General features: G+C 31.2%; 2 protein-coding genes across 2 annotated transcripts; one reads left to right on the top strand and one right to left on the bottom strand.

The window, feature by feature from the left end:
• Positions 1-1,696: 1,696 nt before the first annotated feature.
• On the top strand, positions 1,697-3,461 carry LOC131631406 (benzyl alcohol O-benzoyltransferase-like). The gene is made up of 2 exons (XM_058902199.1): positions 1,697-2,185; positions 2,259-3,461. The coding sequence occupies exons 1-2, from the start codon at positions 1,748-1,750 to the stop codon at positions 3,204-3,206; spliced, it is 1,386 nt and encodes a 461-aa protein (XP_058758182.1). The 5' UTR covers positions 1,697-1,747; the 3' UTR covers positions 3,207-3,461.
• A 4,728-nt stretch (positions 3,462-8,189) lies between these two features.
• LOC131631405 (terpene synthase 10-like) lies at positions 8,190-11,564 on the bottom strand. The gene is made up of 7 exons (XM_058902198.1): positions 11,287-11,564; positions 10,904-11,164; positions 10,442-10,817; positions 10,139-10,357; positions 9,739-9,877; positions 9,370-9,618; positions 8,190-8,608 (listed from the first exon to the last, which is right to left on the bottom strand). The coding sequence occupies exons 1-7, from the start codon at positions 11,522-11,524 to the stop codon at positions 8,303-8,305; spliced, it is 1,788 nt and encodes a 595-aa protein (XP_058758181.1). The 5' UTR covers positions 11,525-11,564; the 3' UTR covers positions 8,190-8,302.
• Between the last annotated feature and the right edge of the window lie 11,823 nt (positions 11,565-23,387).

Genomic DNA, 23,387 nt, shown 5'->3' with positions numbered 1-23,387 from the left:
ACCGTATAATCAACAAAATTGTAAGATAAAACACATCCTTCATTAGCCAAGCCATCTTGTTTGCTTCTCGATAAGAGTGACTAACTTGAACATCCTCATGGAGATCAATCAATCAGCGAATTTGCCTCAGCAAAGCAACACCGTCTCCACTATTAGATGCACCTTTCTTAATAACATTCATAACCGCAACAGACTCTAGGTTCAATTCCACCTTGTTCTGTCCTATATTGAGAGTATATTTGAGACCTTCAAAAACGCCCCAAAGTTCTGCTAAAGGATTGGGGTTTAATTAGGGAAAACTTGTGCGTAACATTTCCCATCGGTTTTTAATTGGACCGGTGTAAAGGCCTAATGTGCGTAACATTTCCCATTGATTTTTTATTTTCTAGATGTAAAGGCCCACTGACCGTAACATTTTCCATTAAGTATTATCTAGGCCCGATGTAAAATCCCTTATAAATGCATATATATATATATATATATATATATATATATATATATATATATATATATATATATATATATATATATATATATATATATATATATATATATATATATATATATATATATATATATATATATATATATATATATTATATTTATTATATATTTACTATATATCAATAATATTAATATATTATATATTTACTATATATCAATAATATTAATATATTATATATTTATTATATATCTATATAATTATATATATTTATATATATATATATATATATATATTTATATATATATATATATATATATATATATATATATATATATATATATATATATATATATATATATATATATATATATATATATATATATTGGAAAGTTGTAGAAAAATTGTATTTTATGTATTTTGCTGTGAATTTGGGTTTGAGTGAAAAAAATTGTATTAAATGCCAAAACAATGGTATTGAATTATCTTGTAAAAAGTCATTTTTATCTCTGAAATAAAAATAATTTTAATTATTTTATCAGAGAGTTTGATTTGTAATTATCAAATATTTTACTTTTTATATATTTATAATAAATATAATAGATAATAGATTATTAAGATGAGGAGTGTTTTTGAGTGGATAGGCATGGGTATCGATTTATCTTTGGAGGAGTTTGAGGGGTTTGTTTGTATTGACGAGAAGTTGAAGAATAAGAACAAGAAGTTCATGGTCTCGGTCATTTGGTTGGCAACGGCGTGGTGTATTTGAACTAAGAGGAACGCAATTATTTTTTCGAATGCTACATTTAGTTTCATAGAATGTATGTCGGAGGTTGTGTTTAGTTCTTGGTCGTGGCTTCTCTCTTGTTATTCGTTAAGGGATAATTGTAATTTAGACACTTGAAATATTCTACCCCTCTCTTATTTTGAGTTGTAGGATGTTTCCCTCGTTGTAATAGGTTCGAGTACCACTTATACTCCTTTATTAATTCAATTGTCTATTAAAAAAAAAAAAACCTCAAGGATTGCCATCTGCAATTTAAATAATATGCCCAAGGATCTCATGGATTTCCCTGATAGTTCCACTTCCAATATTTGTTGCATATCTATCTATATTGTTTTTAAAGCTATTATTAGGAATATTTTTAGGAAATGACTTCATTGGAAAATAATTATAAACAAAATCGACACATGTTAAAGATTAAAAATTTCAATTTTAAAATCCATTTCTATTATGTTATATATACACACCATCTCCACTTTCAATACTTGCATATATCATACCATCTAAAACCAATTTCAATCATGGCTCAATCTCTTTTATTCACAGTGAAGAGACGTGCCCCTGAATTAGTTACTCCATCCAAACCCACACCTCGTGAAATAAAATTACTCTCAGACATTGACGACCATGATATATTACGTTTCCATATTCCTGGTATACAATTTTACAAGTACGAACCCATAATGACAGGAAAAGATCCGGTTGATGTTATTAGAAAAGCACTTGCAAAAACACTTGTGTTTTATTATCCATTTGCAGGTAGATTGAGAGAAGGAGAAGGTAGGAAACTTATGGTTGATTGTACTGGAGAAGGTGTTTTGTTTATTGAAGCTGATGCTGATGTTAGTTTGAAAGATTTCGGTGATACTCTTCTTCCTCCATTTCCTTGCTTGGATGAGCTTCTTTATGATGTTCCTGGTTCTTCAAACGTGCTTAACGCTCCATTGCTGCTTATTCAGGTAGAGAATTGTTCTTTTTTAATTTTTGCTTAATCATACAATATTCAGATACTTGAATTGTAACTATGTGTAGGTAACACGCCTCAAGTGTGGTGGTTTCATTTTAGCTCTTCGTGTAAACCATACAATGAGTGATGGATCAGGTATAGTTCAGTTCGTGAATGCCTTGGCTGATATATCTCGCGGGATGAATGAACCTTCAATCTCACCGGTGTGGTGCCGAGAGCTTCTAAGCGCAAGAGACCCACCAAGAGTGACATGTATTCATCCTGAAATGGAACAGGAACCTGGTAACAACAAAACCATAATCTTATCCTTATTAGACAACATGGTCCAACGCACTTTCTTCTTTGGTCCGGCCGAGGTAGCCAAAATTCACTCTCTCCTTCCGACCAACATGATACACCAGTACACCAAATTTGAAATCATAACCGCATTTGTTTGGCGTTGTCGTACAATAGCGTTACAACCGAATTCAGACGAAGAAGTTCGTATGATGAGCGTAGTCAATGCACGTAGCAGATGGTTTAACCTAAAACTACCAAATGGTTACTATGGTAATGTTATTGTGTATTCTGTTGCAGTGACATCAGCAAGAAAACTAATTGAAAATCCATTGGAGTATGCATTGAATTTAATTCAGAAATCAAAAGCTAATGTCACCAAAGAGTATATTCATTCTTTAGCTGACTTAATGGTTATCAAAGGTCGACCTAGTCTTTCCCTGAGGGGATTGTTTGGAGTATCCAATATTACACATGCTGGAATTAAAGATGTTGATTTTGGTTGGGGGAAACCTGTTTATGGTGGACCAGCTAAAGATAGTTCTTTTCCTGGCATTGTTAGTTACTACTTACCATTTAAAAACGGTAAAGGAGAGAATGGTTTGGTTTTACCGCTTCATTTGCCAGCTCATGTCATGGAGAGGTTTGTTGAAGAGTTAGATAGTGTTCTTAAGAATAACATTAACCATCCTACTAAGGGTGATTCAACATCTCGTATCATTAAATCGTTGTTGTAGTCTTTGACTAATGTTGGTTTGGTGTGTGATTTGTTGTTGGGATGTCTTTTCCTTCTACTTGTTTCTGCTGTTGTTGGCTGATTGTCGTAGTTCTTTCTCTTTGTTTTTTGTTTTGTTCATTTTGTTTCTTTGTTAGCCTGTTTGCTATGTTTTGCTGCTCTGACACTTCTTGTGTCTGTTGATTAGGGTACTTTGCTCCTCGCTATTAATATATTATTTGATCATTTAAAAAAATATTTAAAAAATATTTATGAATCTTCTTTATACCATAATTCTCGCAAAGGAATTTTCTATGTGTTGTATGCAATGTTTTAAAAATTAGACCGGAGGTCGAACCGATAAAACTTTCAGCATACGGTTCAATTGAGTTCAGTTGGTTAAACCTATTGTTGAATTATTTACTAAGTAAATTAATAATATGAAATTAAATTTCATAGTACCCAATCATATATTCACAATTTAATAAAACAAATATTTCAAAAATGCATTACAAACTTAATACAACAATATTAATAGTGCACTTAATAACAGAAGATAGTTGTACACTTAATTGTAACATTCATTTAAGAATAATTTGAATAAATTAAAGAATTACGATGAAAGAAGTTGAGCCACTCAAAATTGTTATTGGCTCAGAAACGGAATAGGATTCTCCAATCTAACCAAGAAGGTACATGAGTTCCTCACATACCTACCAAGATACCATTTTCAAGCCAAAATGGTGCTCATGTTTTCCACCTCTTTAGGTGTCACTGAAGAACCAGAAAAAACTATATCATTCCGAGATTTTCCAAATTGACCAAACCACAGCATGCCAAATCATCTGCAATCCCCCTCTATACCTAGTACCACAACTTGAAGCGACAAACAATTGGAAAAGAATCAAGATATATCTAGGCAAAACAACACACCACCCCTAACCACCTAAAAATCCTATATCAAGCTGAGGAAGCAACCTCACAGGTCAAAAAGAGATGAGACGATGACTCTTTAGACACCGAGCTGAGGGGATAGGAAATGGTCCCAGAGAACCAAAGAACTCCCCTCTTTAGTAAGTTAACTCTAGTCAGAATGCGATCCTCAAGAAGATGTCAAGAGAAAACTATAATTTTAGAGGAGCCCCAACTACACCAAATAGATGGAAGAACTAAATCAACAAGATAGACATGTTACTCTGTGGGGGGAACTCCTTGGGTACGAGACATGAGTAAGTAGAGGAAACATAATAAGCACCATCGCTCGACTCACGCCACCTTAACACGTCACTCTCAAAAGAAATGATCTCCTTCACTTGAGGTTCCAAGTCCACCTATCCCTCTCCCATCTTCCAACCTCCCCCACAGAGTTGGAGGCAAGGACAAAAAACAAAAAAGGTCAAGGAAGTCTAAGATGAAGGGGAATAATTCCCATCCCAAATGTCCTCCTAGAAGGATGTAAGGAAACCATAACCAAATTTTAATGAGAGGCCCTCCGTAAACTAGTCAGAAGTGTTATCAACTTTAGCACCCAACAGAGAAATACCTTTCCATCAAGGCGAGGCCGATAGGAGACAATCATATATGACTGTGAGAATTTCACACCAAACACCAGAAGCCCCTAAAATCAGGCGCTACCTCCACTTACCTAAAGGGCCCAGTTGACCAACCAAAGGTCACGAACACCAAGGCCCACAAGCTTCTTAGGCTTACAAACATCCACCCACTTGACCCAAACAAACTTAGACTCCCCTTTCACACCTCCCCAAAGAAACCTCCTATGAATCTTCACTATCTTCTTCCAAACCATGACAAGTATCTTCAAGAATGAAAGGAATAAGATAAGAATGGAATTAAGAATAAAGTTAAGGAGGATCACTCTCACATTCAGGGAGACATGCCCATACTTCCACAAAAGGAGCCTTCTAAATAAGATATTAACTAGAGGTTCCCACGTAGAAACAAGCCAAGGATTGGCACAACCCAGGATCCCAAGGTACTCAAAAGGAATAGACTTTTTCTTACAGTGGAGAAAATCACAAGCAAGATCTAAGAAAATCTGATCATAATTAACCCATATGAGAGAACTTTTATCAAAATTCACACGAAAACCTGAGGCCCTGAAATGTACATGAAACATTTAAGAGACTTCTCATTTTTGTGCATGAATCTGATGAGGCATTTTGTGTTAAACAAGCAAATTCAAACACAAGATGGGGGAGGAACTATGATAAATAGATTTTAAAAACTTTTTTTGCAAAAACGATTGATTTAACATTATTTATATTAGAATAAGAGATAAAAAATAGGTAACATAAAATATAATTAACATATGAAAAGATAAATGATAGTATAATAAAGAGACGTGGTAAGAATGATTACACAAGAGATTATCCTAGTCTATCATTAAACCACACGACCAACTACAGTCCCTAAGAATTGTTTTCTTGAAATTTCCAATATAATGAACTTGAGCTTTTAGATAAGATCGAGTCTAACAATCTTTCAAAACTTGAGCTTTTCCGTAGGAGAAACCCAAAAAACCTTTCAAAAATAACTAAAGATTTTACAAATGTTCATCTCTACAACCTTATATTAAGCTTTTCACAAGTTTAGCATGCAACCTTCAAATCAATTACAAAAAATCACACGAGAACTAAGCTCCTGAGCAAAAAATTATAGTGCAATACTAGTATAACACAACTCTCAAATGAATCTTTTCACTCTTCATCGATAAGAAAACCCTGAGTGAAAAAGACTTATAAAAGAAATAGAAGGATTGACATGAGAAACTGTTTTATTAAAAAAAAATAGTGTTTTTTGAAGTGGGAAAAAATCTCCTTTATGGACGGAACATATTTGTTTAAGGATGGTGATCATTATTCTCAATTATCATGTTGAAATTATCCCCTCGTTTTCTGACAAAAATCGAGGTAAAAGGTGTATAAGTTTTTTTTAACATTACATTGTTCACACAGAATATTAAATTAGCTTATTACGACAAATGCAGCGTTATCATAGTAGTTGCTATTCTTGGAGAACAACAAATCTTTGCTCTAATCGAGATCTTGTTGGATAAATTTTGTGCTCATGACTTTAAAGTTCTATGGCCTGCATGCAATCAACTTTTATCGAGCTATCTATCCCAAGTAAGAAATTATCTATTCCATATTTGAAAAGTGTTTTTTCTGCACTTGCAATCCATCACAGAGAACTTTTCCAAGCATCTTTAAGTTCCAAGATTTCATTATTTTAAGCAAATATTTTGAGCAATATCTTGAGCGTTCCTTTATGAATGTAGGGTAGAGATTTGTTTTTATAGCGGTGTAACATATTCCCCCGGTTTTAAAAAAAACGAGGGCAAATGTATTTTATATTTTCAATAGACAAATAAAATAAAATAAGTAAGCCCCTCGGTTTTAGAATAAAACCAAGGTGAATGATATCTATTTTTTAAAACATTAAATTGTTTACACAGAATATTAAAAAAACCGAGATTCATCATCATCGTTGCAATTCCAGAATTTGTAGCATATATCTTTGTTAAACAACCTTCTTTGTTTAAACTAGAGCCATAAGTGATTTTGTTCATTTGTAATCTATCATTGGAAACTTTTACAACACTCTTTAACAGATCTTTAAGAGAGATTTGTTCCAAAAATAGAACATCAACATCATTATGTGAGATAGATTGCAAGGCCAGAAAAATGTTTTGTTTAAGGGTAGAAGAACATTGAAGATTTTTTCTGTCTTGCAATCCATCTCAAAGGATGATGCTTACTAGTTTCGAGCAGCAACATATAAGTTAGAATTAGGGTAAAATTTATTTAATGAGTGCTTTTATAGTAAAATGTGATTATGTTATCCCTCAGTTTTCAAGGAACCGAAGGGTTAGATGATTTAGTATGCAGTTATAAACAAATAAAAATATAAATATACTTAAGTGGGATTCGAAGTGTGTCCTGATTTGTGTTAACCCTTGGTTTTATTAGAAATTGAGGGAGCGTGTTTGCATAATACCTCTTTTTTTCTGGCTGAGGAGAAAGTTTCGTCATAAAAAACATTTGTTATAGTATGAAGAGCATTGAGAGGTGGGACTCATTCTCCATACGCATGTATCTGAGATGGCGAGTCTCTGTATATGGTTCTATCATTATGGGAGGTGAGGTTCTAATGGACATGTTCTCCTCGTGGGAATTTTGGTAGAGCTTTACTTATTATTATTGTTAAGAGTCCCACATCAGACAATATATGGTCCAAACATGTGCTTATAAGTAGGGGCAATCCTCACCTTACAAGTCGATTTTGTAGGGTTGAGTTAGGTCCAGCCACATTTCTTAACATGGTATCAAGAGCCTCATTTTAAGATCCGATGGGCCACCTGTTATGGTTTCTGCTATCGGGCCACCCACCATTTATTTTCACGCTCCAATTGTCTAGTCCTGAGCGTGAGGGGGTGTGTTAAGAGTCTCACAACGGACAATATATGGCCTAAACATATGCTTATAAGTGGGACAATTCTCACCTTACAAACCGGTTTTATAGGGTTGAGTTAGGTCCAACCATCTTTAACAATTATCACCACACTGATGATCTTAGAGGTTTGAGGAATCTACTATCCGACTCCAATACTGATATCAATGTTCTTGTATGATATAGTAGGACTGATCACATGATCATGTGATGTTTTGGTCACTGGATGCATTGTTTCCATCGCCACATCTACTTATCCTATGACTTCTTCTTTGAAAGAGGGAGGTGTATCTATGAAATATAATGTGATGCCAATATAAGGATGTATGCCAACAAGAAGCAAGGGAATAGATTGATTTTATTAGCATCCATGGGGTTTGGGTCTCTATTTATAAAGACCTTTAACTCTAATAAGCCCCATATGTCGTTGCTATTTCCACTCAGGAGATCTGTAGGACTATTTCCACTCAAATAAGCCCCATATCTTTCTAAGTAGAAGATTAAATCCAACAAATTCTCTCACACACAAATGTAATGAGTAAAAGTTGCAATTTATTCATCATTTCAATTAAAACATATTACATATAAATTTTAAAATTGGATGGCTATTGAGATGGCCAAAAGCGCACACAAGCTATAGTTTAACCATTAATATTCTTTAGATATAATAGGAATGGGCTTCCAAATTAATAATTGGATACGATTTTGAATTTCCGAATCTTGAATGGAATGACCATCTCCATGCTGGTACATGAATAATGCCATTCTACCGAGATTTATCGCAATATCTATGAAACTTTTAGAGAAAGGAGAATTGCATTCTTCTTTATTCATCTTCTTCCAAATTGTATATATCATAGACTTTACATGCTCACGAGCCTCTATTTCAGAAGCACCAGTTTCGTTCACATAACATTGTATTGATTTTGGAATATCACCTATTTCAGTTTCACGCTTCAAAATAGAAAAGAAAAAAACTGTTAGTGAAAAATTCAAGATTTGACTATATTTTTACTTTGTATAAATGGTGTAAAACTTTTATTTTCAATAATTTTTAGAGTGAAATTCTTTCTTTTCATTTTTCAGTTCTTACCATTTAGTTTCCACATCTCTTTATCATTTTCTTAAATTCTTAAATGTAAACACTTCGATATTCCTAGAGTTTAGTTGGATACCTATCTATTATTCAATAATCTAATGCCATGTGACTTTTCAATAATTTCTTTTTAAAAAAATTATAGATTTAAATAAATTTGGTCTAAAAATACAAAAACCTAACCAAAATTAATAGATACCTAAGAGTTTACCTCTCAAATACCTATACTTTCTTAAAATACCTATTATGTTTTAGTTTTACAAAATAGTTGTAAACCTTTTAAGCTCAGGACACAAGTACTACCTCTTCAAATACTAAAACCATATCTTTTGAAACCCTATCGGTAAAAACAAACTAATTTTCAACTTCTAAACATTAAAAATGATTTCTTATCTCGAATCAATAAATAACCAAATATTTTGATAAAGGTTTTTCAACTTAAAGGGTTAATGTAAAAAGATAATAGTAAAACCATATATATTTATTTTAAAAGGCAAGAACTCTATTGACTAAAAAAAGTATAAAACAAATAAACTAAAGAAGCTAAAATTTATAAAGGGTGAAAATTAAAATACTATGTTCCAAAATATTAAAAATAAAATTAAAATTGACAACATACTTTAGATGTTCCGAGGTCATTAGCAAGTCGTAAGATCATTGCTGAATATCGAATTATGTTGGAGTTTTCTTCTAAATGATACAAATCTTCTATTTTGAATGAATTTGGAATGGAAATGTAAGCATGAATAAGCATAAGAGGTGCACTTATAGATATCCATGCATTCTCTATGTATTCCTCAAAGGTTGGAGTATATCCACTATGATACCACTTTGCTTCAATTAAGTATGCTTTACATAGATCTGTCCACTATTAAACATAATTATATCATATGCATAAAATCTTATACCAAATATATATAATTAAGAGGGATAATAAAGTTAAAAAATTTGAATAAAAAAAAGTAAAAAAATAAAAAACATTTCTTACTGCTTTTTTTAGGTATGGGATGATAGAGTACCCAGTCTTGTTCAATATTTCAAATTCAACTTCATTGACAAAGTCATCCAGCGTATGATAGCATATTTTCATGTAGTGTGGTAGAGAATCCATGGAATTTAGATCCCATCTAAAATAAAACAAACATAATATTAATAGTTATTCAAGAAAAATATTATAAAAAAAACTAAGAAATTTGGAATATTATAGAAAAAAATGATTCACGTGTAAATTAATTTTAAATTGTCAATTAATAACGATCAAATATTTCATCAAGTCATAATGAAATTTTAAATTTCTTATATAGCATGACAAAATGATATATTTCTATTTAGATAACAGTTTATTCTTATAAAGTGTCCATCCATCTCTATTAAACTCATATTATTACCTGTCAATTGCTTCGGTGAAAAGCTCTAGTTCTTCCAAAGTTCCATACACATCGTAAACATCATCAATTATGGTAATTAAAGTATTAACCTTTGTCAACACTTTCCGAAAATATTCAAATTCTGGATTGAAACTCATTGCCACATTCCAAACAAAGTTCTCAACAATCCTATCCCTAGCAAATCTCAACTTTTCTTCAATTTCAGTGTTTTTCCACCATCTTAAAAAATAGTAGAAAATTCAAACATTAGTAATCGATGTATCAGGTCTACATAGAAGTACAATAAGAATGAAGCTTTGTTACCTAGAGGTATACTTTAGTTCTTCTTGGTAGATGCTTTGAAGAATATTGTAATCCAATTTAGCAAACTCAAGTAAAACATCATTCTTATTTTGTTGTTTTTCGTATATATTGATGAAACAACGAGCCTCCCATCGAGAAACTCTCCAATGTAATGGAACCTCCAAAGCATGACTTATTTGAAGTGACATATGACTATCTCCATTTTGATTCAAAAATTCTTTGAGAAACTTCGATGTGAAATCTCTTGCTTCATCTAAGATAATTTCATCTTCAAATGAATGAAATGAAGCTTCATACATTGATAACATTCCCTCAACATCAGCTAATTGGTCTTTCTTAAAATCACACATTTCATCTTGAAAGCAATCAAAAACATCTACAACAAAAAATTATACTTAAAAATTAATATACAAATTTATATCATAATAGAATATTTTCTTTTAAAAGACAATATTAATTAACCTGTAGATATATCATAACGATGTTGTCTCAAGAGTCTAAACTTGAGAGCTGTGGCATGTAAATTCTTCTTCAAATTGGATGTTTGGTTGTTGTAAATAATGTCCAATATGTTTTTTATTTCATTCTTGAAATGGTAAGCCACTCCAAGCCTTTGGATTACATCAATAAACTCCATTTGATCAACCTCATTTTCTATTTTGTTGAACATCATCCTTACTTCTTCTCTTAACACTCTAGATTTCTCAGCATAAATTTCTTCCTGCATAAATTTAATTAATTAACTATAAATTGTTAGCATTTTTCATAGTAAACATACAATGATAGTAAATGCATGGATGTTTTATAAAAAAAAATGTAAAATTATGTATTAAATAATCATAACTTATATTCACTATTTAATGATTGGATATAATCATTGCTCCAAACTGAAGGTTGGTATGTAAAAGATCGTCTAGGAATTGCTTCATTTTGATGATCATTTGCAACTTCATGAGATGTTGCCTTGCAATGAATTGGAAGAGTGAAATTGGAGTTCTTTATTGCTAGAGATAATGACCCATTTTTGGGAGAAAAGGTTTTGTTAAATGTAAATGAGGGAGAAGAAAATATGGGCAAAGCCATTAGCTAGAAATGAAAATACAATGTTTACATTGAGAAATGTTGTAGTATATCGGACGCTTTATATAAGGTATCGGGGAACAAAAACATAATAATATTTTAAAACAAAAGCAGAAGAAACAAAAATCCAGCCAGCAAAATAGAAAGAAGAGTAAGAAAAACGTTAACATGATTTAGGGTGTTCGCGGTGCGGTTTAGGCGGTTTTGACACTAAAAGTCATCTGAACCGCAAGAGAAAAAGACGTGCGGTTTGATTTAATTTGGTTGGCTTTTAGAAAAAAAAGTTGAACCAATCCAAATCAAACCAATGCGATTTGGTTCGGTTCCGTTGGTTCGATTTTTACAAATATTTTATTTAGTCATACATACACATATAGATGACATCATAACTTTATATTTAGTCATGCATACACTACCAAATAACAATAAAACTCATCATATTTAAACAACAAATTCCCATTTAATATGTATAAATTAGATTATACAAAAGTGAAATAACAAACATAAAATAATAACATAAAACAGTATCAAAAATATTATAGTGAAAAAAAAGTAGAAGAGATGAGAGATTGGTGAAGATGAAAAAGAAATATCATAAGAGATGGGAGATTAGAGAAGAAGACGTGCGATAAAAACGAAATTGAAAAAAAAGAACATTTACATAAAAATGAGAAGGTGAAAATGAAAGAATATAAGATAGTAAAGATTAGAGAAGAAGAGATAAGATGTATGTGGGGAAGATAACGCGATAATTCTAGGAGAGATTTGAGAAGACATAAATTAAAACTATAAGCGTAAGGATGAGAAAGTTGTTCGTAGTCATAAGGCTAATGTATAATAGGTTTAGGTTTGGTTTGAATATGAGTTAAGTAAAATTTAGGTTGTAACATAATGCGGTTTGATTCGGTTTGGTTCGGTTTGCAAAATATAAACCGCAAACCAAATCGAACCATGCGGTTTTGTTAAAAGATGACCCAAACAAATCCGAACCAAACGTGTTGCAATATTATATATTTGAGTTTAGAAAAACGGTCGCAGTCGCGTAAAGGTTTTTGCAATTATATAATTGTCACATTATTGATTGTAGTTGTCGCGGTGTTAATTAACTATAATTTATTCTTTAATATAAAAAACGGTAATAACAATATCGACATCTGCTAATTTATTCTTTAATATTTTTATTTTTCAGAAATAAATAAATAAATAAATATATATATATATATATATATATATATATATATATATATATATATATATATATATATATATATATATCAAATCGAACTATAACGGTTGTGAAAAGAAAACAATTAAAATATTAATTTTATTATTTAAATCAAAATATTAATTTTATTGTTATAATTAATGTAATAAATTTGTTTACAATATAATGCAAAATATAAATTAAATTTGATATTTTTTAGTTTAAATCTAAAAAAATATCTGTATGGAAAGGAACTTTTATATATATATATATATATATATATATATATATATATATATATATATATATATATATATATATATATATATATATATATATATATATATATATATATATATATATATATATATATATATATATATATATATATATATATATATATATATATATATATATATATATATATATATATATATATATATATATATATATATATATGAGAGAAAATTATTATTTATCTAAAATTTAATTTAGTTTTTAATAAGAATTATGGGATGTTTATGATAATGGAGGAGGAGACAATTTTATTTTTATTTTTTAATTAATACAAAAATATTAATTGATTTTGTATATGGTAACGTGTTATATTTGTATCTCTCTAAAAGAATTATTTGAAAAGGAAGAAATGATGTAAAGGAAGCCAACCAACATGTCATTTTATTCCAACAAAGACAAATATGTTATTTTTATTAATAATATTTTATAATAAAATTTTAAAACGGTGTTTTACATAAAATTTTATTAATAATATTTTATAACAAAATTCTATTTTTTTAATTCATATATAAATTAGTTAAAAAGTATGATATTAGTCTAATTATCTATCAAATATTTGTTGTGAGTCAAGTCAAATTTGTAAACATCGGACAATTACGTTTTTCTACTTTCCTCCTTATGTTCATATTTACGAAATCAAATAAAATCCATTAATTATGTGTGTTGATAAATAAATAAGAATATATAGTTTTGGTCATTTTCATTTAATGTATTTTTCAACCTTTTCAAACACATTTCTAACTTTGGATGTATCCGAAATAAACGGTCCTAAACTTTATTTTACACAGATTTGTTGTAATTAGAAGTGGAAATAGGTCAAACCAATTAATAGGAGTCTACGGTCTAAACTATACGGGTCCAAGTCAGGCTAGACTTTCTATTCAAATAGAAAAGGCCTAGACTTTTTTAAAAGTCTATTTAGCTAAAAAAGACTAGGTCACAGTGTCATAAAAAAGTCTAGCCTTTTCTATTTGAATAAGCCTAGGCTTTTTTAAAAGCTTATTTAGCTCAATATATATGCATAATTTAATTATTATTATTATATTGTATTCATACTTTGAATTAAAATACAAAAATCAAGCTTAGTCATTTTGATGAACGAATGAGAATTAACTGCAAAAACTTTATGAACAAAGTCATAAGTTGTTTTCTTAAGTTCTCTCAAACAAATATTATCAAAAAATTTATGTTAATAAGTAAACTTGAATAAGTCAACACAAATAAGCATTTAGTTTTGTTGATCTTTTAATTTGTTAGTCTATTCAAACATTAGTTAAATTTCTTGGGCTCTTTGTTGATCTTTTAAATTTGTTAGTCTATTTAAACTTGAATATGTAGGCTCTTTGGCCAAACAGGCCTTCGAAAAGACCAGACTTAAGCCTAAAAATAAGTCTTTGATAGGCTACAAGTCAGATTTAGGCTTTGGAATTTTTGACATATCAGACTCAGACTTGGCAAAGCCTAACTCGATCTAACATAGGGTCAGTTTGTTTCAGCTTTAAAAAAATGGATTTTTTCTTTGTAATTTTGAAAATAGATTTTTTAAAACCGTTTTTCAAAATATTACAAGTTTTTTTTATATTCGTTTTTTCTAAAATGAAACATTAGTTTTGACATCTTATAACATAAACATACATAATTGAAGACCAAAACTTAGTCAAAATCATAATTTTTTCAAAAAGTTGTATTTCAAAAATGATTTTTATGAAAATCTATTTGAAATAGCTTCAAAATTAAGTGATTTTTTGAAATATTGATATCCAAATTTTTTCTCCATAAATAGATGAAATACCTAAAATCACATTTTAAGAATAACTATTCAAACAAAATTTTTATTTGAAGCTTTTATAAAAAATTTCTTTGTAAAAGTTTTTTTCACAAAATTTGGTAACACTATAAAAATCATTTTTAAAAAAAGCCAAAACAAACGGACCTATATTCTCACCCCTATTGTAATCAATTGAATTATATAATATATGTAAGATCAATACTTAATTCAAATATTTTTAGAGAATATTATTTTTATAAACGGGACTAAATTTACTATTGATTCAAATATTTTTATAAATAATATCAAAAAATAATAATAATATATATTATCTTTATAAACGGAAAAAGTAAATTGTTAATTTAAATATTTTTATATATGAAAATAATTATAGACACTGATTTATCATCACCTTAAAAATAATACTTTTGATTCAATAATATTGTCTTTTTTTTTCATTTATTCTTATTATATTTTGAAAAAAATGTGCATACCAACTATAAAAAAACAAATTTTTATCAAATAATAACTTATCTTATATAATAGTTTTTAATTATTGGTTGATAAAATTATTTCTGAATTAATTCAATGTTTTCAAATAATGTATTTATACGATATTAAGAGTTTCTACAAAAATAATGTATTTGATTTTTTTTAAATAGATTTGACTAGATCTTTAAAAAAAAGAATTTTAAAGTAAAATTTATATAGGGAACCAGTTTCCTATTGATTCAAATATTTTCATAAATAATTTTAATCCAAAAATAATATTTATATATAATAAAGAGTAAATAGTAGATTAAAATGTTTTTATATACGTAAATATGGACTTTATAGATCTTCTAAAATTATTGCAAAGCCAGCACTAACACTCTTTCTCAGCTGTTGATGATCTGAATTCTAAGTATCGTAAAAAAAAATCTATCTAACCATGACTTTTATGGTTGGATTCAATTTGAGTTTTTGTTGTAGGTTTCATTTTGAAGTTTCATTTTTAGTTTGTTACTAATTAGGTTTCCTTTTTGTTGCAAAGGGGAGATAAACGGTGCACCAAAAGAAATAGTGTCATTTTTTTTTTTACAGTTTTTATCAACTTAACTTATACAACCGGTTGCAGGTTCAAGTGATAAAAAATTAATGATGTGTTTAATTATTATTAGAAGGTGTTAAAAGAGTGTGTTAGAAGGGTTGACCCTAACATTTCTCATTGTACTAATACTTAATCTATTCCACTACTTATATTCATGTACCATATTATAATATCATATGCATATTATTATAGACATATATGTATGAGGTATTACAGTTGGTATCAGAGTAGGTCGATTCTCGGCTTTTCCATGAAATATCATAAGTCAGTTTAATTCTGCCTCGTATGTGTGGTAATCAGCATGATTCCTTATGTCTTACCTATGGCATTGAGCCTGATCAACTTAATTCCATGTGTAGGTTAGGAAGAAAAATGGATGATGGACACAAAGGTCCCGGTAGGCCTAGGACTCGTAATGTGGAGCTTGAGGTGGGAATTGGAAATGCAGAAGTGTCAGGGCCGCAGATCCCGCAGCAAACGCAACAACAAAATCAGATGGTGATGCAGATGATATAGGTTATGCAAGGACAACAACCACCTCCCCTCCTAATCCACAAAATGAAGCAGGGCGAGACTTTCGTATTTTCTTCAGGATGAAACCTCCAGAATTCTTAGGTGGTCTCAACCCAATGGTGGCTCATGATTAGTTGTATGGTATGGAGAGAGTGTTCCAGGCTGTCCGATGTAACGAAGAGGAGAGATTGATTTTTTCTACTCAGATGATGAAAGGATCAGTTGGTAGGTTGTTGGATACGACACCTGCCTATATGACTTCATAAGATATTCCAAAGGATTAGCAGTATTTCAAGATGATTTTCTTGGAGAAGTATTATCCCAATAGTCTACGTGCTCAGAAGGAACGCGAGTTCCAGTTGTTCAAGAAGGGTAACATGTCGGTGTCAGAATATGCTGAGAAGTTTGAAGACATGGATTTCTTCTCCAGACAAGTGGTTTATGCGTCAGATGAACTTTGGAAGATTGATCAGTTTTTGTTTGGGCTATGAGCAGACATTCATCATAGTGTATCTGTAATACGGTGGGAGAACTGACTTTTTTAAATGTTGCGGATAGCAAGAGTCGCCACCGACTTTAATTTTATCCAATTGGAAAGGCAAAAAGAATAGGAAAAACCTTTGAAAGAGATTGAGTTCGGGGGGTAGGTTATACAAAGGGAAGGTATAAGTACCCTTTGTATCCATGGTTATCCATGGGCTCTTAATTGCTTAGCTCACTTGTTTATTTGATTTGTTTGAAATGCTTGAAGTGTAGTGTGTGACTTGGAAAAAAGGTTTTGATAAGGACTTTAGCTTGTAAATAAGCGTAGTCTTTTTGAAAAGATTCTTTGAAAAGAAGTGGGAAAATATTTTGAAATTTGAATAGTGAGTAAGCAATTTAAAGAACCTACCCTAAGTTGATCTTTCTTGTTCTTTAAGACTTTCGTTTGAAAGGGCTATCCATAACATAAGAAGGGTAGGTAGTCCGTTCATTGGATGTTCGGGTCAATGAGGGTCATCGTTCGCCTTAAGGCTATCCATACCATAGAAGGGTAGGAAGTCTTTAGAGAAGGATATAATAGTCATTTAGGCAACATGTAAGGACACCTTAGCATTCGAAGGGACTATCATCATTTATCGAGGCAACATCGAGGGACGAGATCATTTTATCGTAGGCAACATCGAAGGAACTATGATGATTTAGAATCGAAGGCAGCATTTGCTAAGGTATCCCTACGCTCGAATGGACTTGACTATTATAATCGAAAGACAGCATAAGAGGGATTACCTTAAAGGTGTGTGAGTGCAACAATCATGTGATTCAGTTCGAATATTTTATCTTGTATATAAGGTGAGCTATGTTCAATTTTTATCTTGCCACTCCCTATTTACTAACCACGCAGTTAATATCATACAGAAATTTAAAGAGCGGAAATTAAATCCTACGCTATTACAAGGCTTCGGGGAGAAGGATTACAATACCAAAACGGGGGATGTGCGAAAAAATAAATCCTAAAACTATTACAAACCAGGAGCAGTTACATAAATTATAAAAAATTATGCGAGAAAGTAAATAGCGGACGAATTGAGAAATCGGGAAATATTTGAAGAAGAGGAGGAAAAAGATTTGATGTTTAAAAAAATATTTTAAGTTAATGTTAATTGAATCCTAAATTAAATTATAAATATCCTAAATCTAATCCATTATTGAAGAAATTATCTAATTATTAAATCTAATCTAATTGAATTTTAAATTGAAATTTAGTCTTAATTAAAAAATCTAATCTAATCCTAATTATAGTCAATTAAAATTAATTTTAAAACAATTAAATCAAATTAACTATTGAAACTAAATATTTTTGTAATTTTATGATTTTATGGAAATTAAATGAATTAAACAACCTAATTACTAAAATTAAATTAATTAAACAAAAAGGTGAAAGAAAAAATAATTAATAGTTTAAACCCTAATCCTAGTCCGAATTAGTTATGGGTTGATTATGTGATTAAATAAAGAAAATTGTAGAGAAAGAAGAAAGAAGGAAAATTGACAAAAAGAAAGGGTAAACCTGGGGGTCGAACCCGAGTTGGGAAGGTGATTGGCGCTTGTATGCCACCAGCTGTGCCAGCGTGCTTTTGGTGTTAGTGGATGGATCGCCGGCGGTTAAGGCGTGAAGGAGTGTTGCGGATCCGGTTGATTCGGTGGTTCTGACTGAGTTCCACTTATCTTTTGTTTTCCTCTTCTACGTCTTTGGTAGATTATTTTCCATGTGATTTCATCTTCTTCCCCATATGTATCCTCTCTTCTCCATTCACACAAACAAAATCAAATCAAAAGAAAAACAACACTTTCAAAATAATAATCATGGCCATCAATTGAACCAATAAAAAGCTAGCAAAAAAAGAAAATAAAAATAAAAAAATAAACAACACCACCTGAGGGCTTCGATGGCGGTTTGTGGAGGAAAGATGTGCGTTGAACTACTCGGTTCTACGGTGAGAGGAAGATATAAGTTCTTGAGTTTCATTTTGAAAGTGTTCTTGATGTTCTTCAACAAGCTATGAAGTTGTTATGATATTCATGAGAGAAAGTGAAGTTTGATCTTAGAAAGAAGGAGAAGAAAATAATTTTTGTGTTTGTGAGAAGAGAGAGAGTGAGAATAAGGGTTAGAATTGTTGTTTGTTAGATGTGTGAAAAGAGTGACTATTTATACACAAAAATAGGTTAAGTAAAAAAGGAAAATTAAAATCTATGAATCAAATCAAGGCCAAAAAATTAATCTGTTTTAATTCTAGCAAGAAATTAAATCAAAATAATTTAATGAGATTGACTTGCTCCCTAAGGGTCAGTTTGTTTGGAGAGAAAAAGAGAAGAGAGAAGTTGAAAAGAGAGAAGATGGAGAGAAGTGTCAAATCAGTTGTGTTTGGAGAGCATAGAAATAGGGAAGAGAGATTAAAATTGACTGGGTCCCACATCAAAATTGTTTCTCTCTTCATGTGGGAAGAAATAGAATGAAGCACGTGAATTTGTGTGTTTTTCCTTATATAGCTTTGCTGATAAAATGTATATTAAAGGCTATGTTGATAAAATGTATATTAAAGGCTATGTTGATAAAATGTATATTAAAGGCTAGATTGCTTCTTTTAATATAAAAAATTATTTTTACATATAGCCACATATGAGAAATTTTATAATATTAGTTTAATAATTTTATAAAAACAGTATCATAATTTAATCACATAAATTAGTAATAATTAATAAAATTGAATTGTTATAATTGATTCAATGTTCAGTAATTAATTGAGTTTCCTAAATTAAAATATTTTAATAATTGATTAAATATTAATTTAATTTTCATATAAAAAAAATTAATTTTATTAATGAATTAAAACAATAAAAAAACTAAAATAATTTATATTTGAAATTAAATTATTATGATAATATAATTGCATGTTTTAATATAAGGATATTTTAGTCTTTTTAAAAATTAAACACACTTCTTTCTCTTCTATTTCTTTCATCTTTCTCTTATTCCAAACAATATGTTAAATCTAGGCTTAAATGCACTTTTCGTCACTGTAAGTTAGCGAGTTTTTGATTTTCGTCCCTGTAAGTTTTTTTTTTTGAGTCCCTATATTTCACTTTCGCGTTCGTTTTAGTCCCTAAAATCAAAATCCGCAGGAAATTTCACAGGAAAATCCGCAGGTAACCTGCACATTTTCCTGCGGATTTTGACTTTAGGGACTAAACCTCAAGCAAAAAGTAAGATATAGGGACTCAAACCAAAAAAAATAACTTACAAGGACGAAAATCAAAAACTCGCTAACTTTCAGGGACAAAAAGTGCATTTAAGCCTTAAATCTACTATATTTCTCATCTATTTCTCTCTTTTCATACTCTTTCTCATCTATTTCTCTCTTTTCACTTTCTTCTCATTGCCAAACACACCCTAAGATATGAAAAGGGCTATTAATAGAACAAATAAGATTAAAAAACTTCCTTTTTTGGATTTTTTGAATATTTTATGATTTTTTAACTAAAAAATGCATAAAAGTGAAAATTGACTATTTTAAAAAATAGCTATTTAATAAGTGCGAAAATTAAATTAAAATAATAAAAAAATGCAATTTTTATGATTTTTGAATAATGGAAATAAAGTTAGAATTAAAGTTAGAAAACAAATAAAAAGGGAGAAATGTTAGAAGTGAGATTCGAGCCCGGGACCTCTCGCTCATGTACCTTTTAACCTCAAATTCTTACCAACTGTGCTACGTCACTTATTCGAAATAAAATGACGTTTACAAATGTATGAGGGCAAATTTTGGGGTATGACAGCTGCCGCTGTTTAATCTTCTTATACCTGAGGATGTAGATTGGCTGGTGTGCCTGTCGGAATCTGAAGGTAGAAGTGGATTGAACACTAGAATACCCAAAACTTTGCACTTGCCGATGCAGGCGCTTATGCTGGAGATGGGCTTGTAGATGCCATCTAGATTTGATTATATGAGTAAGAACAAGTCGTACATTAGACTGTATCTGTGGTGTCAGAATTAAGTTGTTGGCTCGATTGCCCTGAGCGTCTGGAACATATAAGTGAATTGATTGTCGTGACTCTATTGTAATGACTCCATTGTCGTAAATCCATTGTCGTGACTCAATTGTCGTGACTCCATCGTCGTGATTCCATTGTCATGATCGTTTCTGAACTGAATACCGGGATTAGATATGTGACTCCATTGTCGTGACTCCATTGTCGTGACTCCATTTCCGTGACTCCATTGTCGTGACTTTATTGTCGTGAATCCATTGTCGTGACTTCACTGTCGTGACTCCATTGTCGTGACTCCATTGTCCTGACTTCATTGTCATGACTCCATTGTCGTGACTCCATTGTCATGGTCTTTTCTGAATTGAGTGTCATGATTAAGTCTGTCTCTTTCTTTGATCGTGTCAGCATCGTTCGTAGTAACTGAATTAGATCTTGGAAAGATGGTCGTGTATGAATGGTCTTAAAGATGACATTCAGTGAGTTTGATAAGACTTTCTCGGAAACGGGCTTGCGGATGCCGTCTGAAAGAGATATTTGTCGAAAGTCTAGAGGGTCATGCCTTCAAAATATGCACCTGATAGGAATTTTTCAGAATGTTCGGGGTTCGAGCTTTCGGAATGTATATCTGATAAGAATGTTTCAGAAGTCTGAGGGCCAAGCTTCCAGAATGTGCATCTGATTGGAATTTTCAGAATGTCCGAGGTTCGAGCTTCTGGAATGTATATCTGATAAGGTGTCTTCAAAATGTCTGGAGGGATATGCTTTCTAGAGTATATATCTGATAGAGATTGATTTGTTGATGGTATTTGTCTGACCGGTTGGCCGACCTGAAAGGCAAAGTTAGTTTTTATGCAATGTCATGATGCATGTATTATGTGATGAGTCTCTCAAAATAAATGATAAACTTGCATGTTATGTATGAATTTATTATGAGGTACTGTATGCAATGTATGAATATGTTTATGATATATGATGCATGAACATAATTTATGCTATCTGGAGTATATTAGTGATTTTTTCTTGATTGAGAAAATAAATCTCTATCTCATTGTGATTTTGATGTCTGATCTTGTTTTGAAGATGCTCAGCTGGGGATTTGTGATTTCTGCTTGGGGATGAGAGCCATTTGAATGGTTGATCCTTGATGCACCTTGACTGGGGATAAGAGAGATGAATAGACCCTGTTGGAGGAGGGATTAGTGTCGGGGAACCGGCAGTGTCGAAGATGTAAACTCCGTTGAGGAACTAAATCTCTGTTGGGACGAGAACATTTGAAGATATCTTCTCAAGGATTATTCTGTGGGGATGTGATCCTGTGAAACCGGCTTTGTGGGAAGACATGGATGCCTTGAATGTTGCCCCCAGTGGTTATAGTGACTGTCATTCCTGGACTTGTATTGATTGGAACACACTGATGAGTATTGATCGAAGTGTCAAATTGGCCTTGCATAGCTTTGCCCTAGCTAGTAGGGACTTTGAAAGAGGTTCGCTTCGCGAGGACTTTGTGAGATGTGTATTATGGATGACATGCCCCCAGTAATCATAGACTTAGGACAATGCCCCATGTCGATTAGGAAGTAGCTTCATACCCACTTAGATGCATGCCCCTGATTGTTTGGCATTCTTGATAGAGTCTTGGAATCTTGACCAGATTGCCCTAGATCGACTGGATAAATTGTGTCATGCCCCTTGTATAGGTAGGAGACGTTGCTTCTGAAATGATTTCGTCTGTCGAGATAACTTTTGGTCATTAGTTGTACCCTGTGCAAATTCTTCCTGATGCTAACATTTGAAATTATATAGCAAAATATGTTTAATAATAAATTCATGAGATGCAATGCATATGTCTGTCTTATTTTTTGAAAAACATTAAAACAGGAGATGTAAAAGTGTGATGTTTATAAAAACGTGATGTTTGTAAAAACGAAATATCAACTCAGCATTTGTGGTAAACCTTAAGGAGTTAGGATACCTTTTTGGTGACAGTATGCTTTCGAACTAACCATGCCTCAGTTAGGACTTTCAAGGGTTGTAACGTGGCTTGATTCACGGTTTAAGAAACAAAGGATAGTGGCTCAAAGTTTATTTGTACCCATCCCAATCTTCGTGATGTTCTTCGATCCTATGCTCAGTTAACTTTCCATTTAAGTTCTAGCAGGTCTTGAGGCTGTAACATCGACATTTGATAATGGTTAAAGTACTGGAAGTTTATTTGGACAGGCGGTCATCCTTTTTTGTAATATTTTCTTTTTGTAATATCTTCTTTTGTCGAGGATTTTTAGCAACCTCTTTTTGACCTTGATTTTGTTATCCCTAACTTTTGTCTGAACTGTTTATTTTGAGATTACAGTCAGCGGGATGTTTTGATTTTTGATAATTCCCCTTCATGAGTTTAGACTTGACAATTTTTCTTTTTGATAGATGTTGACTGCCTGACTTAAGGTTACAGGAATCCATCATTGA

Source organism: Vicia villosa, unplaced genomic scaffold (genome assembly GCF_029867415.1).
Source record: "Vicia villosa cultivar HV-30 ecotype Madison, WI unplaced genomic scaffold, Vvil1.0 ctg.000822F_1_1, whole genome shotgun sequence".
In the NCBI taxonomy this organism is placed as follows: Eukaryota; Viridiplantae; Streptophyta; class Magnoliopsida; order Fabales; family Fabaceae; genus Vicia; species Vicia villosa.
The sequence above is the reverse complement of the archived record's forward strand: the minus strand, read 5'-3'. Positions and strand labels throughout refer to the sequence as shown.

Coding starts and splice junctions, on each gene's coding strand:
- LOC131631406 (XM_058902199.1), top strand. CDS start 1,748: ATGGCTCAATCTCTTTTATTCACAGTGAAGAGACGTGCCCCTGAATTA. Junction 2,186..2,258: donor CTCCATTGCTGCTTATTCAG/GTAGAGAATTGT, acceptor AACTATGTGTAG/GTAACACGCCTCAAGTGTGG.
- LOC131631405 (XM_058902198.1), bottom strand. CDS start 11,524: ATGGCTTTGCCCATATTTTCTTCTCCCTCATTTACATTTAACAAAACC. Junction 10,818..10,903: donor TCGTTATGATATATCTACAG/GTTAATTAATAT, acceptor TTTTTGTTGTAG/ATGTTTTTGATTGCTTTCAA. Junction 9,619..9,738: donor TCCCATACCTAAAAAAAGCA/GTAAGAAATGTT, acceptor TATGTTTAATAG/TGGACAGATCTATGTAAAGC.